At 48.1% G+C, this 27,017-nt stretch overlaps 1 protein-coding gene across 1 annotated transcript in view; it reads left to right on the forward strand.

Moving 5' to 3' along the window:
* The first annotated feature begins 3,471 nt into the window (after window positions 1-3,471).
* Window positions 3,472-27,017, forward strand: part of LOC140453226 (xaa-Pro dipeptidase-like) — a 106,269-nt gene continuing 82,723 nt past the window's right edge. The window contains exon 1 of the mRNA XM_072547802.1: window positions 3,472-3,524. Within this exon, the coding sequence (XP_072403903.1) occupies window positions 3,472-3,524 (53 nt within the window). The remainder of the gene's footprint in view (window positions 3,525-27,017) is intronic.

Here is a 27,017-nt window from a genome sequence, read left to right on the forward strand (position 1 = left end):
GTGTACAGCTCTAGAGTAATGTGTACAGTTCTGGAGTATTGTGTCCAGCGCTGGAGTATTGTGTGCAGTTGTGGAGTATTGTGTACAGTTCTGGAGTATTGTGTACAGTTCTGGAGTATTGTGTGCAGTTCTCGAGTATTGTGAACAGTTCTGCAATATTGTGTGCAGGTCTGGAGTCTAGCGTACAGCTCTGGAGTACTGTGTCCAGTTCCGGAGTATTGTGTGCAGTTCTGGAGTATTGTGTGCAGTTCTGGAGTATTGTTACCAGCACTGGAGTATTTTTGCAATTCTGGAGTATTGTGTACAATGCTGGAGTATTGTGTGTAGTTATGGTGTATTGTGCACAGTTCCTGAGTGGTATGTGCAGTTCTGGAGTATTGTGTACAGTTCTGGAGTATTGTGTACAGTTCTGGAGTAGTATGTACAGTTCTGGAGTATTGTGTACAGTTCTGGAGTATTGTGTACAGTTCTGGAGTAGTATGTACAGTTCTGGAGTATTGTGGACAGTTCTGGAGTATTGTGTACAGTTCTGGAGTAGTATGTACAGTTCTGGAGTATTGTGGACAGTTCTGGAGTATTGTGGACAGTTCTGGAGTATTGTGTACAGTTCTGGAGTAGTATGTACAGTTCTGGAGTATTGTGTACAGTTCTGGAGTATTGTGGACTGTTCTGGAGTAGTATGTACAGTTCTGGAGTATTGTGTACAGTTCTGGAGTATTGTGGACAGTTCTGGAGTATTGTGTACAGTTCTGGAGTATTGTGTACAGTTCTGGAGTATTGTGGACAGTTGTGGAGTATTGTGTACAGTTCTGGAGTATTGTGGACAGTTCTGGAGTATTGTGGACAGTTCTGGAGTATTGTGTACAGTTCTGGAGTATTGTGGACAGTTCTGGAGTATTGTGTACAGTTATGGAGTATTGTGGACAGTTCTGGAGTATTGTGGACAGTTCTGGAGTATTCTGTGCAGTTCTGGAGTATTGTGGACAGTTCTGGAGTATTGTGGACAGTTCTGGAGTATTCTGTGCAGTTCTGGAGTATTGTGGACAGTTCTGGAGTATTGTGGACAGTTCTGGAGTATTCTGTGCAGTTCTGGAGTATTGTGGACAGTTCTGGAGTATTGGGGACAGTTCTGGAGTATTCTGTGCAGTTCTGGAGTATTGTGGACAGTTCTGGAGTATTCTGTGCAGTTCTGGGTGCCACATCATTGGGAGGATGCGAATGTTTTGGGAGATGACAGCCGTGATTTCCATGAATGGTTCCGCGATTGCGAATCATCATTGATGAGGGTAGATCGAAAACGTTCGGACTGTTCTCCTTGGAGAGGAGGCTGTGAGGATGACACGGAGGCTCATTGGTTAGCACTACTGCCTCACAGTGCCAGGGTCCCAGGTTCGATTCCAGCCACGCGTGACTCTCTGTGTGGAGTCTGCACATTCTCCCTGTGTCTGCGTGGGTTTCCTCCAGATGCTCCGGTTTCTTCCCAAAGTCACAAAGGTGTGCAGGTCAGGGTGGATTGGCCTGGGGAAATGCAGGCTTACAGGGATAGGGCATGGGGTGATTTTGGGTGGGATGTTCATCGGTGGGGTGAGTCTGGACCTGATGGGCTGAATGGCCTGTTTCCACAATGTTGGGATTCTATGATTTGATAGAGATTTTCAAAAGGATTGTTCGGCTGGACAGGGTAGATCGAGAGAAACTGTCTCCTTTTCTAAAAGGAAAAGGAACAAGAGGGCATGGATGTGCAAAAGCAGTCAGGGAGATGTGAGGGAAACGCTATTTCACATCGCGACTGGGGGAGGCAGGTTCAACTAAGGCAGTGAAGAGAGAATCCGATGGCTGTAGAAATGGAGAAAAGGCAGGAGATTGGCACTAAGGTTAAATGTTCAGAGGGCTCGTGCTGGCACTGTGGGCTGAATGACCTCTTTGATTTTTTTAAAAGGGGGAAAACACCCAAGTGGCCAGTGACAAGCACTGCCCTTCTCATCAAAGGGCCAAGCTTTTTATTTTTTTTTCACACTACCGCCTAACTGCGGTAGTGCTTATTTTGTCCCCAGCACCCTTGGTGTGTGTGTGTGTGTGTGTGTGTGTGTGTGTGTGTGTGTGTGTGTGTGTGTGTGTGTGTGTGTGTGTGTGTGTGTGTGTGTGTGTGTGTGTGTGCAGGTGTGAGACACAGTGAAAGACACAAAGTGCACGAATCTTTATTCAATTTCCACCACCAGGAAGATATGAAAAACACCCGAGTGGCCAGTGACAAGCCCTGCCCTTCAAACCACAGGGCAATGCTGTGTGAGCAAAACAGTGAAGGGGAGGGTAGGGACTAAATCAAAATAGAGTTGGAGGGAGAAATGATGCACTCCACTCCCTGCGGCGCCCACCTCTCCCTGAACGACTCCAGGGTGTCGGTGGACACCGCGTGCTCCTTCTCCAAGGACACCCGGGCTCTAACGTAACTGCGGAAGAGGGGCAGGCAGTCGGCCCTAACCACCCCCTACACGGCCCGCTGCCTGGACCTGTTGATGGCCAGTTTGGCCAGGCCCAGGAGCAGACCCACGAGGAGGTCCTCGGACCTGCCCTCCCTGCTCCGTACCGGGTGCCCGAAGATCAGGAGCGTGGGACTGAAGTGCAACCAAAAGCAGAGGAGGAGGTTTTTGAGGAAATCAAAAAGGGAGTGCAACCGCCCACACCCAACATATACATGGTCCACGGACTCCACAGCGCCACAGAACAAGCAGTTGGGCTGGGAGTCCGTGAACCACCGCAATCTGCGGTTGCAGGGGACTGCTGCGTGCAGCACCCTCCACCCCAGATCCCCGAGAGAAAGGGGGAGGACTCCCGCGTAGAGAGCCCTCCACTGGGGATCCCCACCGCCCGGTGGCAAATGGGCACGCCAAGGCGTGTCCGGACGGTGGATGAGGGAGAATGACCTCTTTTGTACTGTGACAATTCAGTGATTGGATGATTGGATAATTTGGATGGTTCAGTGTTTGTGCGTGTGTGTCTTGTATCTGTTCTCTGTGTAACCAGTAAAGCCAGGGTGTCACCACATCAAACAGACTAAAGTCAGGCTGAACGGTCAGGAAAGCAGACATTTTAAATAATGGCTAATAGCCCAGTTCCTGAGGCTAGTCCTGTCAGTCACATATGGTGCCTGAGATTAGGCAGCTACTAAAACTGCCACCAGGAGACCATCTCGAGGGTCCAACAGGGAGCTCTCAGGTGAAGCTGTTGGTCTAGAGGAATGCTGAGGAATCTCCTTTCTACCCTCCCATTATCAGTAGCTCTTTGACATTTTTGAGTCTGTGCAAGTTATGGAATTGCCTGAATGATTTGAACACCCAGGACGATAGGGTTCGGCCTGTGACAGGCAGCGGGAGTTTTGCAAGGCTGAAAGATACAATAGACCGTTCCCTGCAGAAATGTGTGGAGCTGTCTCTGAATCTGTCCTCGCAGGTTGGCTGTGAGTGTGGCACGATGGGGTCTTCAGACTGTGATCCTGAGGCTAATATAACAGAGCACCCACTGAGGTAATGGTTACACTAACTGGCTCATGGACAGCTAAGAATGAACCACATCACAGTGGGTCTGGGGTCACAAATACGCACATTCATTCTATGTTTTAGTTTATTTTTCTGTGTTTTAAGATGGTGTTGGAGAGTGGTGAATGTTTACAACACCTTTCACTGTATGTTGTTAAAAGTGCACATGACAATAAATGAATCAAATCAAATTAAATTTTTGCAATATATATTCATGAGTTAGGGGAAGGAAGTGAATCTACTGTCGCCCAATTCGCAAAAATAGGTGGAAAGGCAGTTTGTGAGAGGGATACAAACAGCTTCCAGAGATATTGTTAAGTTAAATAAGCAGGGAAGGTATTGGCCAATGGAGATTAATGTGGGAACATTTGTCCATTTTGGAAGAGACAATAAAAGAATAGAATATTATTTAAATGGATTAAAAACTGCAGAAAGCTGCAAAAGAAACAGACTCGGGGGGGATTTGTACATCAATCACGGAAAGCTAGCTCACAGGGACAGCAGGGAATCAGGAAGGAGGAGGAGGGGAGGGGGGAAAGGGGAGGGGGGCAGGAGGATGGGAGGGGGAAAAGGGGAGGGGGCAGGAGAATGGGAGGGGGAAGGGGAGGAGGTGAGTGGCAGAGGGAGGGAAGGGGAGGATGGGAGAGAGGGGGAGGGGAATGGGGAGAGGGAAAGGGGGATGGGGAGAGGGGGGAAGGGAAGTTGCCCAAACATTTCCCTGCGAAATGTTCCCTGGCCAAGAATAGGATCACTGGGATCAGTATGGGATGGGATCAGCAGGAGACTGGGATTGGGCGATGGATTCGGTCGAGTCAGACGTCACACAGATTGGAAACAGGCCTTTCGGCCCAACTCATACATGTCAACCAGGTTTCCTGAACTGAACTAGCCCCATTTGCCTGCCTTTGGCCCATATCCCTCCAAACTCTTCCCATTCTTATACCCATCCAAATGCCTCTTAAATGTTGTAATTGTACCAGCCTCCACCACATCCTCTGGCAGCTCATTCCATACACGTACCACCCTCTGCATGAAAACGTTGCCCCTTAGGTCTCTTTTATATCCTTCCCCTCTCACCCTAAACCTATGCTCTCTAGTTTTAAACTCCCCAACCCAGGAGAAAAAGACCTTGTTTATTTATCCTATCTATGCCCCTCATGATTTTATTCACTGTTGTGGTTCTGTTGGCCGAGCTGGGAATTTGTGTTGCAGACGTTTTGTCCCCTGTCTAGGTGACATCCTCAGTGCTTGGGAGCCTCCTGTGAAGCGCTTCTGTGCTGTTTCCTCCGGCATTTATGGTGGCCTGTCTCTGCCGCTTCCGGTTGTCGGTTCCAGCTGTCCGTTGCAGTGGCCGGTATATTGGGTCCAGGTCGATGTGTTTATTGATTAAATCTGTGGATGAGTGCCATGCCTCTAGGAATTCCCTGGCTGCTCTCTGTTTGGCTTGTCCTATAATAGTAGCGTTGTCCCAGTCGAATTCATGTTGCTTGTCATCTGTGTGTGTGGCTACTAAGGATAGCTGGTCGTGTCGTTTCGTGGCTAGTTGGTGTTCATGGATACGGATCGTTAACTGTCTTCCTGTTTGTCCTGTGTAGTGTTTTGTGCAGTCCTTGCATGGGATTTTGTACACTACATTGGTTTTGCTCATGTTGGGTATCGGGTCCTTCGTTCTGGTGAGTTGTTGTCTGAGCGTGGCTGTTGGTTTGTGTGCTGTTATGAGTCCTAGTGGTCGCAGTAGTCTGGCTGTCAGTTCAGAAATGCTCTTGATGGATGGTAGTGTGGCTTGTCCTTTGGGTTGCGGCATGTCCTCGTTCTGTTGTTTTTCCCTTAGGCATCTGTTGATGAAATTGCTCGGGTATCCATTTTTGGCGAATACATTGTAGAGGTGTTCTTCCTCTTTTTGCAGTTCTGGTGTACTGCAGTGTGTTGTGGCTCTTTTGAACAGTGTCTTGATGCAACTTCTTTTGTGTGTGTTGGGGTGGTTGCTTTCGTAGTTCAGGACTTGGTCTGTGTGTGTGGCTTTCCTGTAAACCTTTGTGGTGAATTCTCCGTTCGGTGTTCTCTGTACCATCACGTCTAGGAATGGGAGTTGGTTGTCCTTTTCTTCCTCTCTAGTGAATCGGATTCCTGTGAGTGTGGCGTTGATGATCCGGTGTGTCTTCTCTATTTCTGTGTTTTTAATGATTACAAAGGTGTCATCCACATATCTGACCCAGAGTTTGGGTTGAATTTGTGGTAAGACTGTTTGTTCTAGTCTTTGCATTACAGCTTCTGCTATGAGTCCAGAGATGGGTGAGCCCATGGGTGTGCCGTTGATTTGTTCATATATTTGGTTGTTGAATGTGAAGTGTGTTGTGAGGCACAGGTCCAGTAGTTTGAGTATGCCGTCTTTGTTGATAGGTTCAATGTTCTGTTGTCTGTTCTGTATGTCCAGCAGGTTGGCTATTGTTTCTCTGGCTAGGGTTTTGTCAATAGAGGTGAACAGTGCCATTACATCGAACGAGACCATGGTTTCTTCCTGGTCTATGTGTATATTTCTGATGATGTCCAAGAATTCCTGTGTCGATTGTATAGAGTGTCTGGATCCGCTGATCAGGTGTTTCAGTTTCTGCTGTAGTTCTTTAGCCAGTTTGTGTGATGGTGTCCCTGGTAGTGATACTATGGGTCTGATTGGGATGTCTGGTTTGTGCACTTTGGGTAATCCATAGAATCTGGGGGAAGTTGTTGCTTTCAGGTTTCATTCTTTGTAGGTCAAACCTGGTTATCTGTCCGTTTTTTTTGTAGATTCCTCAGTGTGTTGTTTTATCCGATTGGTGAGCTGTGGGGTGGGGTCAAACTACCTCTTTTGGTTGGTGTTGGTATCTGCAAGTAGTTGTTGCACTTTTTGGATGTACTCTGCTTTGTTCAGGATGACCGTCATTCTGCCTTTTGTCTGCTGGTAGTATGATTATGTTCTTATCGTTTCTTAGTGATTTTAGTGCTTCCCTCTCCTTGGTGTTGAGGTTATGTGTTTGTCTTTTCCTTGTTATCAGCGGTACGATACTTTGTCTCACTGTTGTGTCTCTTCTGCCAGTCCATTGTTCCTGAGTGTGCATTCTAGTGCTGCTAGGAAGTCTGCTGTCTTGGCGTCCCTGGGGTTGTAGTTGAGTCCCTTGGCCAGTATTGTTCTTTCCATGTCTGTGAGCTGTCTGTAGGAGAGGTTTCTAACCCAGGTGTGTGTTGTGGTGTCCTCTCTGTTGTGTTAGTTTGGCCATTTTTTCTTTGAGTGCTTTTTTTTGCGGTGTGTGGTCCTGTTCTGTCCTATGGTGACGGCCTGTTCTATGGTTCGGGTCCATTCCTGATTGATGGTTTTTGAAATTAACGATTTTTGGCGCGCAACTTCTTGTCTGTATTTGTGAAGTCTGTTGTGAGCGTCTGTAATCATTACCTGGATCATCCTGAATCCATTCTGTCTGACTGTGTCCCTGGCTTGTGGGTTGTTGCCTGGTGGTCTGTGAGAAATTCTTAAAATGTGACACATCGCATTTATCTCCATTAAACTCTAATCTGCCAGGTCTTGGCCCATTAGCTCAAGGTGGTCAAGATCCTGTTGTACTCGGAGATAATCTTTACTGTCCACTTTGCCACCAGTTTTGGTGTAATCTACAAATTTATTAACCACGCCATCTGTACTCACATCCAAATCATTTTATATAAATTATGCACAAACATTGCTTGTGGCATGGCGCTCCAGTCTGAGCAGTAAACCTCCAGCATCACCCTCTGTCTCTGATTGCCAAACTACTGAGAGTCTGGGATTGGGCGACGGGTTCAGTACAAAGCCGGGCTATAACATAGAACATAGATAAATACAGTGCAGTACAGGCCCTTTGGCCCTCAATGTTGTGCCGATCCAAGCCCACCTAACCTACACTAGCCCACTATCCTCCATATACCTATCCAATGCCCGTTTAAATACCCATAAAGAGGGAGAGTCCACTACTGCTACTGGCAGGGCATTGCATGAACTCACGACTCGCTGAGTGAAGAACCTAACCCTAACCCCTTGTAATAGCTGACTCCATACATGGAAAAAGGTTCTCACGGTCAACCCTATCTAACCCTCTAATCATCTTGTACACCTCTATCAAGTCACCCCTAAACCTTCTTTTCTCCAATGAAAACAACCCCAAGTGCCTCAGCCTTTCCTCATACGATCTTCCTACCATACCAGGCAACATCCTGGTAAACTTCTTCTGCACCCGTTCCAGTGCCTCCACATCCTTCCTATAGTATGGCGATCAAAACTGCACACAATATTCCAGATGCGGCCGCACCAGAGTCTTATACAACTGCAACATGACCTCAGGACTCCGGAACTCAATTCCTCTACCAATAAAGCCCAGTACGCCATATGCCTTCTTCACTGCACTATTTACCTGGGTGGCAACTTTCAGAGATCTGTGTACATGGACACCAAGATCCCTCTGCTCTTCCACACTACCAAGTATCCGACCATTAGCCCAGTACCCCATCTTCTTGTTACTCATACCAAAGTGAATCACCTCACACTTACCCACTTTGAACTCCATTTGCCACCTTTCTGCCCAGCTCTGCAGCTTCTCTATATCCCGCTGTAACCTGCCATATCCTTCCTCAATGTCAACAACTCCACCGACTTTCATATCATCCGCAAACTTGCTCACCCAACCTTCTAACCCTTCCTCCAGGTCATTTATAAAAATGACAAACAGCAATGGTCCCAAAACAGATCCTTGCGGAACACCGCTAGTAACTGCACTCCAAGATGAACCTTTACCATCAAGTACTACCCTCTGTCTTCTTCCAGCCAGCCAATTCCTAATCCAAACCTCCAACTCACCCTCAATGCCATACCTCCGTATTTTTTGCAGTAGCCTACCATGGGGAACCTTATCAAACGCTTTACTAAAATCCATATACACCACATCTACCACTTTATCCTCATCCACCTCCTTAGTCACCTTCTCAAAGAATTCAATAAGGTTTGTGAGGCACGATCTGCCCTTCACAAAACCATGCTGACTATCCTTGATCACATTATTCCTATCCAGATGTTCATAAATCTTATCCCTTACAATTCTCTCTAAGAGTTTGCCCACAACAGAAGTGTGACTCACCGGCCTATAGTTACTAGGGTTATCCCTACTCCCCTTCGTGAACAAGGGAACCACATTTGCTATCCTCCAGTCTTCTGGCACTATTCCTGTAGACAACGAGGACATAAAAATCAAGGCCAATGGCTCTGCAATCTCCTCCCTTGCTTCCCAGAGAATCCTAGGATAAATGCCATCAGGCCCAGGGGATTTATCTATTTTCACCCTTTCCAGAATTTCCAACACCTCTTCCCTACATACCTCAAAGTCATCCATTCTAATTAATTGTGACTCAGTATTCACATCGGCAACAATGTCCTGTTCCTGAGTGAATACTGACGAAAAGTATTCATTCAGTGTCTCCCCAATCTCTTCAGCCTCCACACACAACTTCCCACTACTATCCTTGATTGGACCTATTCCTACCCTAGTCATTCTTTTATTCCTGACATACCTATAGAAAGCCTTAGGGTTTTCCCTAATCCTACCAACTAAGGACCTTTCATGTCCCCTTCTCGCTGCTCTTAGCTCTCTCTTTAGATCCTTCCTGGCTACCTTATAACTCTCAATCGCCCCAATTGAACCTTCACGCCTCATCTTTACATAGGCCGCCCTCTTCCCTTTTACAAGGGATTCCAACTCCTTATTAAACCACGGCTCCCTCACACGACCCTTTCCTCCCAGCCTGACAGGTACATACTTATCAAGGACACTCAATAGTTGCTCCTTGAACAAGTTCCACATATCAATTACGCTCTTGCCTTGGAATCTACTTTTCCAATCCACACATCCTAAGTCATGCCTCACCGCATCATAATTTCCCTGCCCCCAGCTATAACTCTTGTCCTGCAGTGCACACTTATCCCTCTCCATCATTAGAGTAAAAGTCACTGAATTGTGGTCACTGTCCCCAAAGTACTCACCTACCTCCAAGTCTAACACCTGGCCTGGTTCGTTACCCAGAACCAAATCCAGTATGGCCTCACCTCTTGTTGGCTTATCTACATATTGTGTCAGGAAACCCTCCTGCACACATTGGACAAACACTGACCATTTAACGAGCTCGAGCTATAGCTTTCCCAGTCAATATCAGGAAAGTTAAAGTCCCCCATAACAACCACCCTATTACTGTCACTCTTCTCCTGAATCATCCTCGCAATACTTTCCTCTACGTCTCTAGGACTATTAGGAGGCCTGTAGAAAACTCCTAACGGGTGACCTCACCTTTCCTATTTCTAACCTCAGCCCAAACTACCTCAGATGGCGAGTCTTCATCCATCGTCCTTTCCACCGCTGTAATACTATCCTTGACAAGCAATGCCACACCTCCCCCTCTTTTACCCCCATCTCTGACCCTACTAAAACATTTAAACCCTGGAACCAGCAACAGCCATTCCTGTCCCTGTTCTACCCATGTCTCCGTAATAGCCACAACATCGAAATCCCAGGTATCAACCCACGCTGCAAGTTCACCTACCTTATTTCGTATACTTCTTGCATTGAAGTATACACACTTCAAGCCACATTCCTGTTTACAGACACCCTCCTTTGATATTGATGCCATGTTCCTAACCTCCCTACACTCAAGGTCCTGTACCCTAAAGCTACAGTCTAGGTTCCCATGCCCCTGCAGAGTTAGTTTCAACCCTCCCAAAGAGCACTAGCAAACCTCCTCCCAAGATTGGGCGATGGGTTCAGTAGGAGACCGGGATTGGGCGGTGGGTTCAGTCGGAGACCCGGATTGGGCGGTGGGTTCAGTCGGAGACCCGGATTGGGCAGTGGGTTCAGTACAAAACTGGGATTGGGCGATGGGTTCAGTAGGAGACTCTGATTGGGGGATGGGTTCAGTAGGAGACTTTGATTGGGCGGTGGGTTCAGTAGGAGACTGGGATTGGGCGGTGGGTTCAGTAGGAGATTTGGATTGGGCGGTAGGTTCAGTAGGAGACTGCGATTGGACGGTGGGTTCAGTAGGAGATTCGGATTGGGCGGTGGGTTCAGTCGGCGACTCGGATTGGGCAGTGGGATCAGTCGGAGACTCGGATTGGGCGGTGGGTTCAGTCAGAGACTCGGATTGGACGGTGGGTTCAGTCGGAGACTCGGATTGGGCGGTGGGTTCAGTCGGAGACTCGGATTGGGTGAAAAGCTCAGCAAGAACATGGGATTGGGAGATGGGTTCAAGACGGACTCTGGGATGTGCTGTGGTTGGGAGTTAGTTGCAAGGATGAGGATTAGAGACTGTATCAGAACAGGAACTTGCACCGTCAGCATCTCTACTCACTTATTATTAATAGCTACTAGGGAACAGCCCCTTCCCCAGAGCCCAGAGTCATTAACCGCGGTGCGGTTTATCGCTCATTTATAAACTCAGGCTCGTTGTTTTTGAGAGGATGGTGTTATTGTGTAATCATTGTTCAGTTTTTTTGGATTGCAGTTCACTACAAAAACACATCTCCCCCATCTCAGACAGGAATCATCCTGTTCACTTGTGGAATACACATTGCTCACTAACACCATCATCACTGAAGGCCAGTGAACCTGTGGCCTGGCCATCTGACTGTACCAACCCCTGCCCCTTCTCCCTATTCCTCCTCAACCCATTGATGTTCCCAAAGAGCCCAATATTAAACCAATTCCAAATCTCTCAGACCGAGCTGCCCCAGACGATGCCGTCCTGCTGACCATCTGATCACTCTCTGCAATGAGCAAGGACAAGAGGAGGCCATTCAGCCCCTCAAACATGCCCGCTATTTAATACAATCATGGTTGATCACACGGTGATCTCAGCTCCACAATCCTGCCTCTCTGTGATCCCCCTTCCGCCCAACTCAGCCTTAACTTGGCTTCCACTGTCTGACAGAGGAAAGGAATCACTGAAATCTCCAGGCAAGGGGAGCTCCCTGATCTTTCGACTGTGAGCCCTCTTTCTAGATTCTCCCTCACATCCTCTCCATGTCCAACCAGGTCATGACCCCTCAGCGTCTTCCATGGTCTAACCAAGTTGCCTCTCACTCACTCTCCTTGACTCCAGTTCCTCATACTCCTTCCAATGGTTCCTGTGCTGATATTTTGCTGAGCTCCTTCATCACCTTACCCCCTTCCTTCAAAAAGATGGCTAATAGCGCGCAGATGGCTGCAGATCAGCTCTGACCAGTGATCGCTGTAACACAGGCATTAACTCCCCCCCCCATCTCCTTTCTGATCCTTGCTAAATAACTGTCTTCAGGGTCAGCTGGTCATGCCTCAGAGAGAGTGGATGGAAATAAACGATATCCACTTGGGAAGAATCAGGCAGGTACAGAGTGCAGCTGATTATCAAACAGCAACCAGAGGGAGGTGAAGAGTTTGGTTTTCTCAGGGAGCAAGTAGTGAATGGGAGCCCAGCGTCTGAAAGAGAACTGGGAGACAGCTGTCCCAATAACCAGTGAAGGGCAGGTGCAACAGGAATAGTAGCAGGACCTGGAGAGAGAGTGGGAGAACCACAGGAATTTGACTGATGCTGCACAGGGATAGCACAGCCCCGATGGGAGAATGGCTTCTCCTGTTCTCTGTGTGTTGATAATGACAGGAGCCAGTGGCCCTGCTGTATGGTAAAGAGTCTCTCCATCAATGTGGGGCTGTTAAGGTGGGAAACTGAGACAGCTGCAGAGGCTGGAAATCACAAACAAAATCCTCAACCGAGGATTCCCAGGACAACTGGGCCCAACCCATCTTCCATACTTCCGCCCTCAGCCCCTCTCTTCCATCCCACAACAGTGATATGGTTCCCCTTGTCCTTACCTACCATCCCACCAGCATTCACATCCAGAAGACCATCAGCTGCCATTTCTGCCACCTCCAGTGAGATGCCACCCCCAGACACATACTCCCTCCTCTCCCTTGTCTGCCTTCTGCAGGGACTGTAACCTCTGGGACACCCTGGTCCACTCTTCCTTCATTCCCAACACCCTCCCACGGCACCTTCCCTGCAACCTCCGAAGGTGTAACACCTGCCCAGTTCCCTCCTCCCTCCTCAGTTTCCAAGGGCCTGACACGTCTTCCAGGTCAAACAGCACTTTACCTGCACTTCTCACAATGTGTAGCAGTGGATCAACGTGGTCGCCCCTACACTGGGGAAACGAAGCATAAACTGGGTGACCGCTTTGCAGAACATCGACATTCTGCCCACTGAAAAAACCCTGAGCTTCCAGTTGCCTGCCACCTTAACGCACTAATATCATTTATTGTGTCCGATGCTCCCGATGCGGTCTCCTCTACATTGGGGAGACTGGGCGCCTCCTAGTAGAGCTCTTTAGGGAACATCTCTGGGACACCCGCACCAATCAACCAAACCGCCCCGTGGCCCAACATTTCAACTCCCCCTCCCACTCTGCCGAGGACATGGAGGTTCTGGGCCTCCTTCACCGCCGCTCCCTCACCACCAGACGCCTGGAGGAAGAACGCCTCATCTTCTGCCTCGGAACACTTCAACCACGGGGCATCAATGTAGACTTCAACAGTTTCCTCATTTCCCCTTCCCCCACCTCACCCCAGTTCCAACCTTCCAGCTCAGCACTGGCCCCATGCCCTGTCCTACCTGCCTATCTTCCTTCCCACCTATCCACTCCACCCTCCTGTCTGACCTATCACCTCCATTCACCTTTTGCACTCTCAGCTACCTCCCCCCCATTTAGCTCTCCACCCCCGAGCCTCCCAGCCTCATTCCTGATGAAGGGTCTTTGCCTGAAACGTCGATTCTCCTGCTCCTCGGACACTGCCTGACCTCCTGTGCTTTTCCAGCACCACTCTCTCAACACTGATCTCCAGCATCTGCAGCCCTCCCTTTCTCCTAGTTGACTTTAACACCATGTTCCTTGGCCAACTTCCCTGTCTCAGACTATCTGTAACGAAGCTCAGCATAAGCTGGAAGAATAGCACCTCATTCTCCACGTGGGGACCCTGCATCGAGTTCAATAGTTTCAGGGCACCTTCTCCTATGTCCTTACCCAAATCCCCCACACACCAGAACCTGTCATCACATAGAGATGTACAGCACAGAAACAGAGCCTTCGGTCCAACCCGTCCAGGCCGACCAGATATCCCAACCCAATCTAGTCCCACCTGCCAGCACCCAGCCCATATCCCTCCAAACCCTTCCTATTCATATACCCATCCAAATGCCTCTTAAATGTTGTAATTGTACCAGCCTCCACCACATCCTCTGGCAGCTCATTCCATACACGCACCACCCTCTGCGTGAAAAATTTGCCCCTTAGGTCTCTTTTATATCTTTCCTCTCTCACCCCAAACCCATGCCCCTCTAGTTTTGGATTCCCTCACCCCAGGGAAAAGAACTTGTCTATTTACCCTATCTATGTCTCTCATGAGTTGATAAACCTCTATAAGGTCACCCCTCAGCCTCTGACGCTCGAAGGAAAACAGCCCCAGCCTGTTCAGCCTCTCCCTGTAGCTCAAACCCTCCAACCCTGGCAATATCCTTGTAAACCTTTTCTGAACCCTTTCAAGTTTCACAACATCCTTCCTATAGCAGGGAGACCACAATTGCATGCAACATTCCAACAGTGGCCCAACCAATGTCCTGTACAGCCGCAACATGACCTCCCAACTCCTGTACTCAATGCACTGACCAATAAAGGAAAGCATACCAAATGCCTCCTTCACTAGATTACAGCGGTGCTGGAAAAGCACAGCAGTTCAGACAGCATCCGAGGAGCAGGAAAAAAATCGACCTTTCAGGCAAAAGCCTTTCATCAGTTCGACTCCTTCACTATCCTATCTACCTGTGACTCTACTTTCAAGGAGTTATGAACCTGCACTCCAAGGTCTCTTTGTTCAACAACACTCCAATCAGTTGTGAGGAAAGGTCATTTCATCCAAAACATTCACTCTGATTTCTCTCCACAGATGCTGCCAGACGTGCTGAGCTTTTCCAGCAATTTCTCTTTGTGTTTCTGATAAAGAGGGAGTTGTTGCAAACACCACATATAATCAGGGACAGCGGAGCGTTCATAAAGACCGAGGCAGAAACTGATCTGAATCCAATTCACTCGACAAATGGGATCGATTTCCCAAATGGGTGGACAGTGGTTGGAGTGTTTTCATTCATGGGACATGGGGGTCACTGGTTAGGTCCAGTATTTATTGCCCGTCCCTAGTTGCCCCTTGAGAAGGTGGGGGTGAGCTGCCTTCTTGAACCGCTACAGTCCATGTGCTGTAGATTGACCCACAATGTCCCTGTGGGAGGGAATTCCAGGATTCTGACCCAGTGAGTGTGAAGGAACGGCGATATATTTCCAAGTCGGGATGGTGAGTGGTTTGGAGGGGGATACTTGCAGGGGGTGGTGTTCCCATGTACCTGCTCCCATCACAATTTGATCATGGGACTGTTTTTGTTGTAAATATTCCAACTCTTCCAAATAGCAGCCATGGGGCGAAGGATATGTGTTAGACTGAGGGCAGGAGAGGAAGGGAACCCTGTCAATCTCATGTCTTGAATTCCTTCTGCTATCTCCTTGAGTGGAGATGCAAACGTTTGGAGATAATTTCAAAGTTGTCTTTGTGACAAGGAGCTGGTCTGTGGTTTGAGCGTTGACATGACTAAAGCCTCATGAATAATATTGGCAGTAACCCTTTCTGGGGTCTTATGTAAATCTATAACGGAATTTCAGTGAGGCCAGGCAAACTGCTGAAGGTGAAGGGAGGGAATGAGGAAGTAGATGATGCTATCAGTCCATCACTAGAAGCTGCTTCCTGCTCACAGGGAGCCTCGGGCCTGGCCTGTCTATTCTGTGGCTTTCATCAACACATCAGAACGCACGCCTCCAGGCCTCGAGTGGGAAACCGACTCGAGTTATGCAACTCACTGACACAACGTCGTTATCACATCCTCCATCTATCGCTCAGTAAGACTCTGGTCAATTATTAAGGCCATTGCCAATATAGCCAGCTTTGACAATGCAGCTGTCCCTCAGTCAGTAACACTGTCCCACAACCAGAACTATACGGTCCACAAAAGATAACTGGGCACAAGGTCCAGGGGAATAATAGCAATTCAATGCTGAGGGAGCGCCGCACTGTCAGAGGGCCAGCGCTGAGGGAGTGCCGCACTGTCGGAGGGTCAGTGCTGAGGGAGTGCCGCACTGTCGGAGGGTCAGTGCTGAGGGAGTGCCGCACCTCGGAGGGCCAGTGCTGAGATTCTCTGCAGCACACCCACTCCCTCCTCCCCCCACCCCGATGCTCAGTCCATACTGCCGTTACTATCTACAAGATACACTGCAAAAATTCACCAAAGATCCTCAGACTGCACCTTCCAAACCCACGACCACTTCCATGTAGAAGGACAAGGGCAGCAGATACATGGGAACACCACCCCCTGCAAGTTCCTCTCCAAGCCCCTCACCCTCCTGACTTGGAAATATATCGCCATTCCTTCAGTGTCACTGGGTCAGAATCCTGGAATTCCCTCCCAGGCAGTGACCCCCACATTCCATGAGGGAATAATTAAGAAATAACAGCTGATTTACACACCTCTAAGTTTTACAAACAACAACTCACCAGGTTTTTGTGATGTGACTGAACATTAGTGTCTAGAAATCCCACAAGCAAAAGGGAGAGGGAAAATGGAGACAGCTGATCACTCAAACAGTCAGGTTTACCCCGGCCTGACCCATCCCCAGACAGGCAGCGGGGCTACAACACTCGGAATTATTTCTCTACTAACCCATGCAATGTGGGTGTCACTGTCTGGGCCCAGTATTTATTGCCCGTCCCTAGTTGCCCCTTGAGTGGTGAGAGTGAGCTGCCTTCTTGAACCGCTGCAGTCCATGTGCTGTGGGTAGACCCACAATGTCCCTGGGCCGGGGGGGTGGGGAAAGAGGGGGTGGAGTTCCAGGATTCTGACCCAGTGACATTGAAGGAACTGGGATATATTTCCAAGTCAGGGTTGTGGAGAGGACTTTATACTAAATACAGATGGGGATTAGTCATCAGGGAGGGAACGCCATCCTCCCTTGGTCTGGCCTGTATGTGACTCCAGACGCACAGCAATGTGGTTGACTGTTAATTGCCCACTGGAATGGCCCAGCAAGCCACTCAATCCACCAAATCATTTTAAAAAGTCCCAAAAGATGAAATAAAACTGAACAGATCACTCGGCACGGACCTAGGCAGTGGAAAAGACAACGACAGAAACAGTCCTGCCAACCCTGCAGGACCCTCCTCACTAACATCTGGGGGCTCGTGCCAACATTGGGAGATCTGTCTCACAGACTAGTCAAGGAACAGCCCGACACAGCCATACTCTCAGAATCATACCTTACAGACAACATCCCAGACCCCACCATCACCAGCCCTGGATATGTCACGTCCCACCAGCAGGACCGACCCAGCGGGGAGGGGAGGGACAGCTCAGTGGGATACAGTCAGGTGGGAGTTGCCCTGGGAGTCCTCAACATAGATTCCAGATCCCATGAAGTCTCATGGTTTCAGGTTAAACATGGTCAAGAAAACCCCCTGCTGATTACCCCGTACCGTCCTCCCTCAGCTGATGAATCGTTACCCCCTCCATGTTGAACAACACTTGGAGGAAGCACTGAGGGTGGCAAGGCCACAGAATGTCCTCTGGGTGGGGAATTTCACTGTCCACCACCAAGAGTGACTCAGCAGCAGTCCCACTGATCAAGCTGGTCGGATCCTAAAGGACATCGCTGCTCGGCTGGGTCTGGTGGTGAGGGAACCAAGAGGGAAAATCATGTTTGACCTCATCCTTACCAATCTGCCAGTTGTAGGTACATCTGTCCATGACAGTATCGGTAAGAGTGACCAGCGCACAGTCCATGTGGAGACTTCACATTGAGAACACCCTCCATCGTGTTGTATAGCACTACCACCTTGCTAAATGGGACAGACTTCAACCAGGTCTAGCAACTCAACACTAGACATCCATAAGGTGCTGTGGGCCATCAACAGCAGCAGGACTGTACTCCAGCACAATCTGTAACCTCATTTCCCCGGCATATCCCCCACTCAACCATTACCATCAAGCCAGGGGATCAACCCTGGTTTAATGGAGAGAGCAGGAGGGCATGTCAGGAGCAGCACCAGGCAAACCTGAAGGTGAGGTGTCAACCTGGTGACAACACCAAACAGGAACTACCTGCCATACAGTATAAGCAGCAAGTGATAGACAGAACAAACATCGGATCAGATCTAAGCTCTGCAGTCCTGCCAAATCCAGTCGTGAACGATGATGGATGATTAAACAACTCACTGGAGGAGGAGGCTCCACAAATATCCCCATCCTCAATGATGGAGGAGCCCAGCACATCAGGGTAAAAGGGAAGGCTGAAGCACTGGCAGCAGTCTGCAGCAAGAAGGCCCAAGTGGATGATCCATCCCGGCCTATTCCAGTGGTCTCCAGCGTCACAGATACCAGCCTTCACCCAATTCAATTCACACACGTGATACCGAGAACCATTGACAATAGGTGCAGGAGTAGGCCATTCTGCCCTTCGAGCCTGCACCACCATTCAATATGATCATGGCTGATCATCCTTAATCAGTATCCTGTTCCTGCCTTATCTCCATAACCCTTGATTCCACAATCCTTGAGAGTTCTATCCAACTTTTTCTTAAATGAATCCAGAGACTGGGCCTCCACTGCCCTCTGGGGCAGAGCATTCCACACAGCCACCACTCTCTGGGTGAAGTAGTTTCTCCTCATCTCCGTCCTAAATGGTCTACCCCGTATTTTTAAGCTGTGTCCTCTGGTTCGGCACTCACCCATCAGCGGAAATATGTTTCCTGCTGCCAGAGTGTTCAATCCTTTCATAATCTTATATGTCTCAATCAGATCCCCTCTCAGTCTTCTAAACTCAAGGTGTACAAGCCCAGTCGTTCCAGTCTTTCAGCGTAAGGTAGTCCAGCCATTCCGGGAATTGACCTCGTGAACCTACGCTGCACTCCCTCAATAGCCAGAATGTCTGTCCTCAAATTTGGAGACCAGAACTGCACACAATACTCCAGGTGCGGTCTCACCAGGGCCCTGTACAGCTGCAGAAGAACCTCTTTGCTTCTATACTCAATCCCTCTTGTTATGAAGGCCAGCATGCTATTAGCCTTCTTCACGACCTGCTGTACCTGCATGCCTACCTTCATTGACTGGTGTACAAGAACACCCAGATCTCTTTGTACTGCCCCTTTACCTAACTTGATTCCATTTAGGTAGTAATCTGCCTTCCTGTTCTTGCCACCAAAGTGGATAACCACACATTTATCCACATTAAACTGCATCTGCCATGCATCCGTCCACTCTCCTAACTTGTCCAGGTCACCCTGTAATCTCCTAACATCCTCCTCACATTTCACCCTGCCACCCAGCTTTGTGTCATCAGCAAATTTGCTAATGCTATTGCTAATACCATCTTCTATATCATTAATGTATATTGTAAAAAGCTGCGGTCCCAGCACTGATCCCTGCGGTATCCCACTGGTCACCGCCTGCCATTCCAAAATGGAGCCGTTTATCACTACTCTTTGTTTCCTGTCAGCCAAACAATTTCAATCCAAGTCAGTACTTTGCCCCCAATACCATACGCCCTAATTTTGCTCACTAACCTCCTATGTGGGACTTTATCAAAAGCTTTCTGAAAGTCCAGGTACACTACATCTACTGGATCTCCCTTGTCCATCTTCAGAGTTACATCCTCAAAAAATTCCAGATTAATCAAGCATGATTTCCCCTTCATAAATCCATGCTGACTCTGACCTATCCTACTACTGGAGACACTAGAGACTGCAAAAGCTATGGGCCCTGACAACATTCCGGCAATAGTACTGAGGACGTGTGCTCCAGAACTTGCCTCTCCCCTAGACCAGCTGTTCCAGTACAGTTACAACACAGGCATCTACCCGACAATGAGAAAAACTGCCCAGGTATGTCCTGTACATAAAAAGCAGGACAAATCCAACCCGCTAATTACTTCCCAATCAGTCTACTCTCCATCCTCAGTAAAGTGATGGAAGGGGTCATCAACAGGGCTATCAAGCAGCACCTGCTCAGCAATAACCTGCTCAGTGACACCCCGTTTGGGTTCCCCCAGGGTCACTCAGCTCCTGACCTCATTCCAGCCTTGGGTCAAACATGGACAAAGGAGCTGGATTCCAGAGGGGAGGGGACAGGGACAGGGACAGGGACAGCCCTTGACATCAAGGCAGCATTTGATATCAAGGAGCCCTGGCAAAACTGGAATCAATAGGTATAAGGGGCAAACTGTCTGCTGGTTAGAGTCATACCTGGCACAGAGGGAGATGGTTGTGGTTGTGGAGGGTCAGTTATCTCAGCTCCAGGACATCTCTACAGGAGTCCCTCAGGGGAGTGTCCTGGACCCAACCCTCTTCAGCTGCTTCATCAATGACCTTCCCTCCATCGTAAGGTCAGAAGTGGGGATGTTCACTGAGGATTGTACAGTGTTCAGCACCATTCACAACTCCTCAGATACTGAAGCAGTCCATGTTCAAATGCAGCAAGATCTGGACAATATCCAGGCGTTCTTTCATCAGGTAGTTTCTAGTGTTTCGAATTAAACCTATTGGGTTATAACCTGATGTTATGTGATTTTTCACTTGGTCCACCTCAGTCCAACACTGGCACCTCCACATCAGGCTTGGGCTGACAATTGGCAAGTAACATCTACACCACAGAATGCAAGTCTATGACCATCACCGATAAGAGAATATCTAACCACTATCCAAAGTTACCATCACTGAATTCCCCAATAACAACATCCTTGGGGGGTTTACCATTGACAAGAAAGTCATCTGGACTCACCACAGAAACAGTGGCTACGAGAGCAGGTCAGAGGCTGGGAATCCTGCAGCGAGTAACTCCCCTCCTGACTCCCCAAGGCACAAGTCAGGAAGGCGACGAGATACTGTCTTAAGGAAATTGCTATTAAATCATTTATAAAGCTTTCCAGTATTTTCCCCAGTGACATCAGGCTCACTGATCTATAATTCCCCCCCCCCCGTGTGTTCACTATTCCTGGGGCTACTTCCTGAAGTACTCTGGGATGTGGATTACCAGGCCCAGGTGATTTATCAGCCTTCACTCCCATCTATTTCTACAACATTCCTCTAAGACAGATTAGCTTCAGTTTATCCCTCTCACTAAACCCTGTTCCAGAAGCACTCCTGCATATTTGTGTGTTCCTTTGTGATGACTAAACAAAAGTATTTATTTAATTCATATTAATTATGTATTTAATTAGTCTCCCATCTCTTTGTTGCCTGTTACATCTTCCCTTATTTATGACTGTAAGGGACCTATGTTTGCCTTCAGTAATCTTTTCTCTCTTCACATACATGGAGAAGCTTTTACAGTCAGTTTGTATGTTCCCCATTAGCCTGCTCTCTTACTCTATTTTCCCTTTCCCAGTTAATCCCCTTTGTCCACCTTTGTTGAAATCTAACCTGCTCCCACTCCTTGGGTCTGCTGCTGTTTTTGGGGCCAATTTATGTGTCCCCCTTCCTTGGATCTAGTTTTCCACATTAGCCACAGCTGAGCCACCTCTCCCCTGTAATTACTGGAGCAGACAATTGTTGGAGTTTAACCATGTTGTTTTTAAATGCTTGCCATTGCTACTCCATCATCATCATCTCTTTAATTAATTCAGTTTATCTCTAATTTATCACAGCCAGCTCACATCTCATATCATTGTAGTTTCCTTTATTTTGATTCAGAACCATAGTCTCAGAATCAATGACCTCACTCTCCACCTTTGATGAAGAATTCCATCACATTACGATCACACCGCCTGAAAGGGCCTCAGAGAGACAGGTTGCAAATTCCTTCCTCATTCCACAATACCCAGTGTAGGACGGCCTGTTCTCAAAGTGGCTCCACAACATGTCGGTCTATTCTATACACACCCAAAGAATTCCTCCTCCACACCAGAGTCTGGGACTGCTGTTCTCTACAGAATACATCAGTTTGATATGAAATAACTGCCCTGAGGCCTGTATCCTGTCACCAAGTCCCCCTTTTATTTAAACGTGGAGAGTCCTCCAGACTGACCCAACTCCCTCAGAGTTAGCTCTCAGAGTGAGCAGGATGGCTCACACACCTGTTTAATTTTTTTTTAACATATTTTATTAACTAGTACAAATTACAACAAATAGTTAAAAATGAACAGCAGTTTACAAGGAAAGGGGGGGGGGGGGGGGTGTGGAGCACAACAAGGCCAGCCCCCCCCCAAACCCCACCATAAAACCAGTTCACAGGGAAACAAGGATGTACCTCATACCCCACCTTATCATATCGAAAAGAAAGCAGCAAACATAATCACAGACAAACCAAAAACCGAACAATACACCCCCAGCAACCAACCCACCCAGCTTCCAGTCACTCAAAGACAGCCCACCCCTTCCTTTTCTCAACCCACCCCCTACACTCCTTTCCTGCTCTCAACCCCACCCTTTCCTGCTCTCAACCCCACCCTTTCCTGCTCTCAACCCCACCCTTTCCTGCTCTCAGCCCACCCCTTCCTGCTCTCAGCCCCGTCCCTTCCTGCTCTCAGCCCCGTCCCTTCCTGCTCTCAGCCCCGTCCCTTCCTGCTCTCAACCCGCCCCTTCCTGCTCTCAGCCCCGTCCCTTCCTGCTCTCAACCCGCCCCTTCCTGCTCTCGGTCTGCCCTGACACACCTTTCAGCTGAATTTCCAGTTTTGTTTTCTTTTTTTTAGCACCCATGGTATGTGTGTGTAGATGTGCGACACAGTGAAAGACACAAAGTGTATGAATCTTTATTCAATTTCCACCACCAGGAAGATAGGAAAAACACCCGAGTGGCCAGTGAAATTTCCAGTTTATTTTTTTCTTTTTCTTTTTTCTTTTTTTTTCTTTTTTTTAATAGAGCTGGAGGGGGAGATAATGCACAGCACCAAATCTATTTTTTTTTTCTTTTTTTTTCTGTTTTTTCTTTTTTTTTATGCTGTGTGACCCTCAGTTCATTTTTTTTTTCTTCTTTTTTTTATTAAAATCTCCAGTTTATCTGTGTCAGCTGGCTCTCTCTGATTGGACCAGATTAGCAGCACCAATCAAGGTCCACCTGACTGACCCCGTCACAGTCACTACAGAGATTCTCTATAATATACCACAGACACTGCTCCTCTCTGTCACATTTAGATTACGGTGGCTATTCACCAGCACTGGTATCAGGAGGTGATGGTCTCATGTGATTATCACCAGTCTGTAAACCCAGAAACCCAGGTTCAAACCCCACCATGGCAGATGGTGAAGTTTTCATTCAATATATTTTTACAAAATTGAATTAAGAGTCTAATGATGACCATGAATTGATTTTCAGAAAGACCCCATCTGGCTCAGTAATATCCTTTAGGGAAGGAAACTGCCATCCTTCCCTGATCTGGCCTACATGTGACTCCAGACCCACAGCAATGGGTTTCACCCTTAACTGTCCCCTGGGCAATTAGGGATGGGTAATAAATGCCACGACACCCTCATCCCATGAATGAAGAAGAAATATTCTCTTTGACATACACAGAGACTGTTCCTCTATAATGCAAACAGGACCTACTATACGCTGCAGAATATTGGTGATCTGGTGCTCTCTATAATATACATAGAGGCTGTTATTCTGTACAATATACACAGGGATTGCTATGCTTTGTCGTGCACGTAGTGACAGCTATCCATCCTCCATAATGTATAGACAGGACGTGCTATTCTGTCTTATATCCACAGGGGCTGCTATTCTCCATAATAATCACTGGAGGGCTATCTCTTGTCATTTACCCAGGGATGGTAACCTCTATAATAGACACAAGGACTACGAGACTACACATCACAGAAAGCAACTGTTCCTTTCTATATCACGCCTCAGTGCATGCTACTCTCTGTAACATACATCATGGAAGTACTGATCTCCAATTTCTACAATATACAGAGGGATAGCTAGCAGCAGAAATCCCGGCTGGTTTCTCACACACTCTCAAACCTCAGATTGCTGACTCTAAGACACAAGACATGGGAACAGAGGTAGTTTGGCAGGAGAAGATGTGCTAGAAATTTTGGCAAACATTATGATTGATAAGTCCCCAGGGTCAGACCAGATTTATCCTAGGCTGCTCCGGGAAGGGAGAAAGGAGGTTGCGAAGCCGCTGGCGAGGATATTTACCTCCTCACTCTCCACGGGAGTTGTACTGGAGGATTGGAAGGAAGTGAATGAGGATAATAGGGAAATCCCTGGCAATTACAGACCAGTCAGTCTCACGTCTGTGGTCAGCAAGGTTTTGGAAACAATTCTGAGGGATAGGATTTATGACAATTTGGCAAAGTGTAGCGTGATTAAAGGCAGTCAATATGGATTTGTGAGGGGCAGGTCATACTTCACAAATCTCATTGAGTTCTTTGAGGAGGTGACAAGACAGGTCGATGAAGGTCGAGCAGTGGATGTGGTGTATGTGGATTTCAGTAAGGCATTTGATAAGGTTCCCCATGATAGGCTCATTCATAAAGTCAGAAAATGGGCGGCACGGTGGCACAGTGGTTAGCACTGTTGCCACACAGCGCCAGAGACCCGGGTTCAATTCCCGCCTCAGGCGACTGACTGTGTGGAGTTTGCACGTTCTCCCCGTGTCTGCGTGGGTTTCCTCCGGGTGCTCCGGTTTCCTCCCACAGTCCAAAGATGTGCAGGTCAGGTGAATTGGCCATGCTAAATTGCCCGTAGTGTTAGGTAAGGGGTAGATGTAGGGGTATGGGTGGGTTGTGCTTCGGCGGGGCGGTGTGGACTTGTTGGGCCGAAGGGCCTGTTTCCACACTGTAATGTAATCTAATCTAATCTAAAAAAAAGTATGGGATACAGGGAGATTTGACTGTCTGGATTCAGAATTGTTGGCTGACGGAAGGCAGAGAGTGGTTGTAGATGGAAAGTATTCTGCCTGTGGTCAGTGTTGAGTGGGGTCCCACAGGGCTCTGTTCTTGGGCCTCTGCTCTTTGTAGTTTTTATAAATGACTTGGATGAGAAGGTTGAGGGGTGGGTTAGTAAATTTGCCGATGACACAAAGGTTGGAGGTGCCGTCGATAGTATCGAGGGCTACTGCAGGCTGCAGCGTGACATAGACAGGATACAGAGCTGGGCTGAGAAATGGCAGATGGAGTTCAACCTGGATAAATGTGAAGTGATGTATTTTGGAAGTTCGAACTCGAATGTTGATTATAGGATTAAAGACAGGATTCTTGGCAATGTGGAGGAACAGAGGGGTCTGGGTGTGCAAGTACATAGATCCCTCAAAGTTGCCACCCAAGTGGATAGGGTTGTTAAGAAAGCACATGGTGTTTTGGCTTTCATTAACGGGGGATTGAGTTTAAGAGCTGCGAGGTTTTGCTGCAGCTCTACAAGCCCCTGGTGAGACCACACTTAGAATATTGTGTCCAGTTCTGGTCGCCCTACTATAGGAAAGATACAGAGGCTTTGGAGAGGGTGCAAAGAAGGTTTATCAGGATGCTGCCTGGACTGGAGGGCTTGCCTTATGAAGAAAGGTTGACTAAGCTCAGACTTTTCTCTCTGGAGAGAAGGAGGAAGAGAGGAGACCTGATCAAGGTATACAAAATAATGAGAGGAATGGATAGAGTTAATAGCCAGAGACTTTTCCCCAAGGCAGGATGGACTGGTACGAGGGGTCACAGTTTGAAGATATTAGGGGAAAGGTATCAAGGAGACATCAGAGGAAAGTTCTTTATGCAGGGAGTTGTGAATGCGTGGAATGCGTTGCCAGCTGTGGTGGTGGAAGCAGAGTCATTAGGGCCATTTAAGTGACTGCTGGACATGCACATGGAGAGCAGGGAGTTGAGGGGTGTGTAGGTTAGGTTATTATATTTTAGATTTGGAATAAGCACACCAGCACAATAATCAGCACAACATGGTGGGCCGAAGGGCCTATTCTGTGCTGTACCTTTATTTGTTTAAGTAGACCATTCAGCCCATTGAGCCTCATCTGTCGATCAATGACATCATAGCTGACCAGACTATCCTCAATTCTACTCTCCATTCTTTGCTGTGTGACCCTTGACTCCCTTCCTGATTAACCACAGCACTGAATAAAGTTAATTACCCCTTTGTGGTAAATTACCCCTTTGTCAATTACCCCCTCTGTTAGTAACCCCTCTGTGGTAAAAAAAACAACAGATTTGCTACCTTTTGAGAGCAGAAATTCCACAAGACCATAAAATGTAGGAGCACAGTGAGGCCATTCAGCCCATTGGGTGTATTCTGCCATTCGATCATGGTTGATAGGTTTCTCAAACCCACTCTCTTTTCTCCCCGTAACCCTTGATCCCCCTTTACTAATCAAGAGCCTATCCAAGTCTGTCTTAAATACACTCAGTGACATGGCCTCCACAGCCCTCTGCAGCAATGGGTCCCACAGATTCCCCACCCTCTGGCTGAAGAAATTCCTCTTCCTCTCAGTTTTAAAGGGCCGCCCCTTCCCTCTGAGTCTGTGCCCTCGGGTCCCAGTCTCTCCTACTCGTGGAAACATCTTCTCCATGTCCACGCTATCCAGGACTCTCCGTATTCTGTACGTTTCAATCAGATCCCTCCCTCATCCTTCTCAACTCCGTTGAGCACGGACCCAGAGTCCTCAACCGTGCCTCATATGACAAGCTCTTCTTCCCAGAATCATCCTATGGATTCTGTCTACCATCCGCACATCCTTCCTTCGGTATAGGGTCCAACACTGCTGACAGTATTCCGACTGAAGTCTGACCACAGCCTTATACAGTCTCAGCAGTACATCCCTGCTCTTGTATTCAAGCCCCCCCTTGAGAAACGAATTGCCTTCCTAACAACCAGCTGAGCCAGTATGTGAACCTTCCGAGAAACCTACATGGACTCCTAAGCCCCTTTGTGTTTCAGATTTCTGACGCCTTTCCCCATTTGGAAAATTGTCTATGCCTCTATTCTTCCTAACGAAGTGTATAACCTCACACTTTCCCACATTGTACTCCGTCTGCCACTTCTGTGCCCACTCTCCCAGCCTGTCCACACCCTCCTGCAGCCTCTCTGCTTCCTCAGCACTACCGCCCCCCCTCCACCCATCTTCAAATCATCTACAAACTTAACAACAATGCCTTTGGTTCCTTTGTTCAGATCATTAATGTATAACATGAATAGCTATGGTCCCAACACTGACCCCGATGGAACTCCACTAGTCACTGGCTGCCATCCTGAAAAAGACCCCTTTATCCCCACTCTCTGCCTCCTGCCAGTCACACAATCCTCCATCCATGCCAGGACCTTGCCCCTAACACCATGGGCTCTTATCTTATGGAGGTATACAGCGCAGAACAGGCCCTT

This window comes from Chiloscyllium punctatum, chromosome 26 (assembly GCF_047496795.1).
Source record: "Chiloscyllium punctatum isolate Juve2018m chromosome 26, sChiPun1.3, whole genome shotgun sequence".
Classification (NCBI taxonomy): Eukaryota; Metazoa; Chordata; class Chondrichthyes; order Orectolobiformes; family Hemiscylliidae; genus Chiloscyllium; species Chiloscyllium punctatum.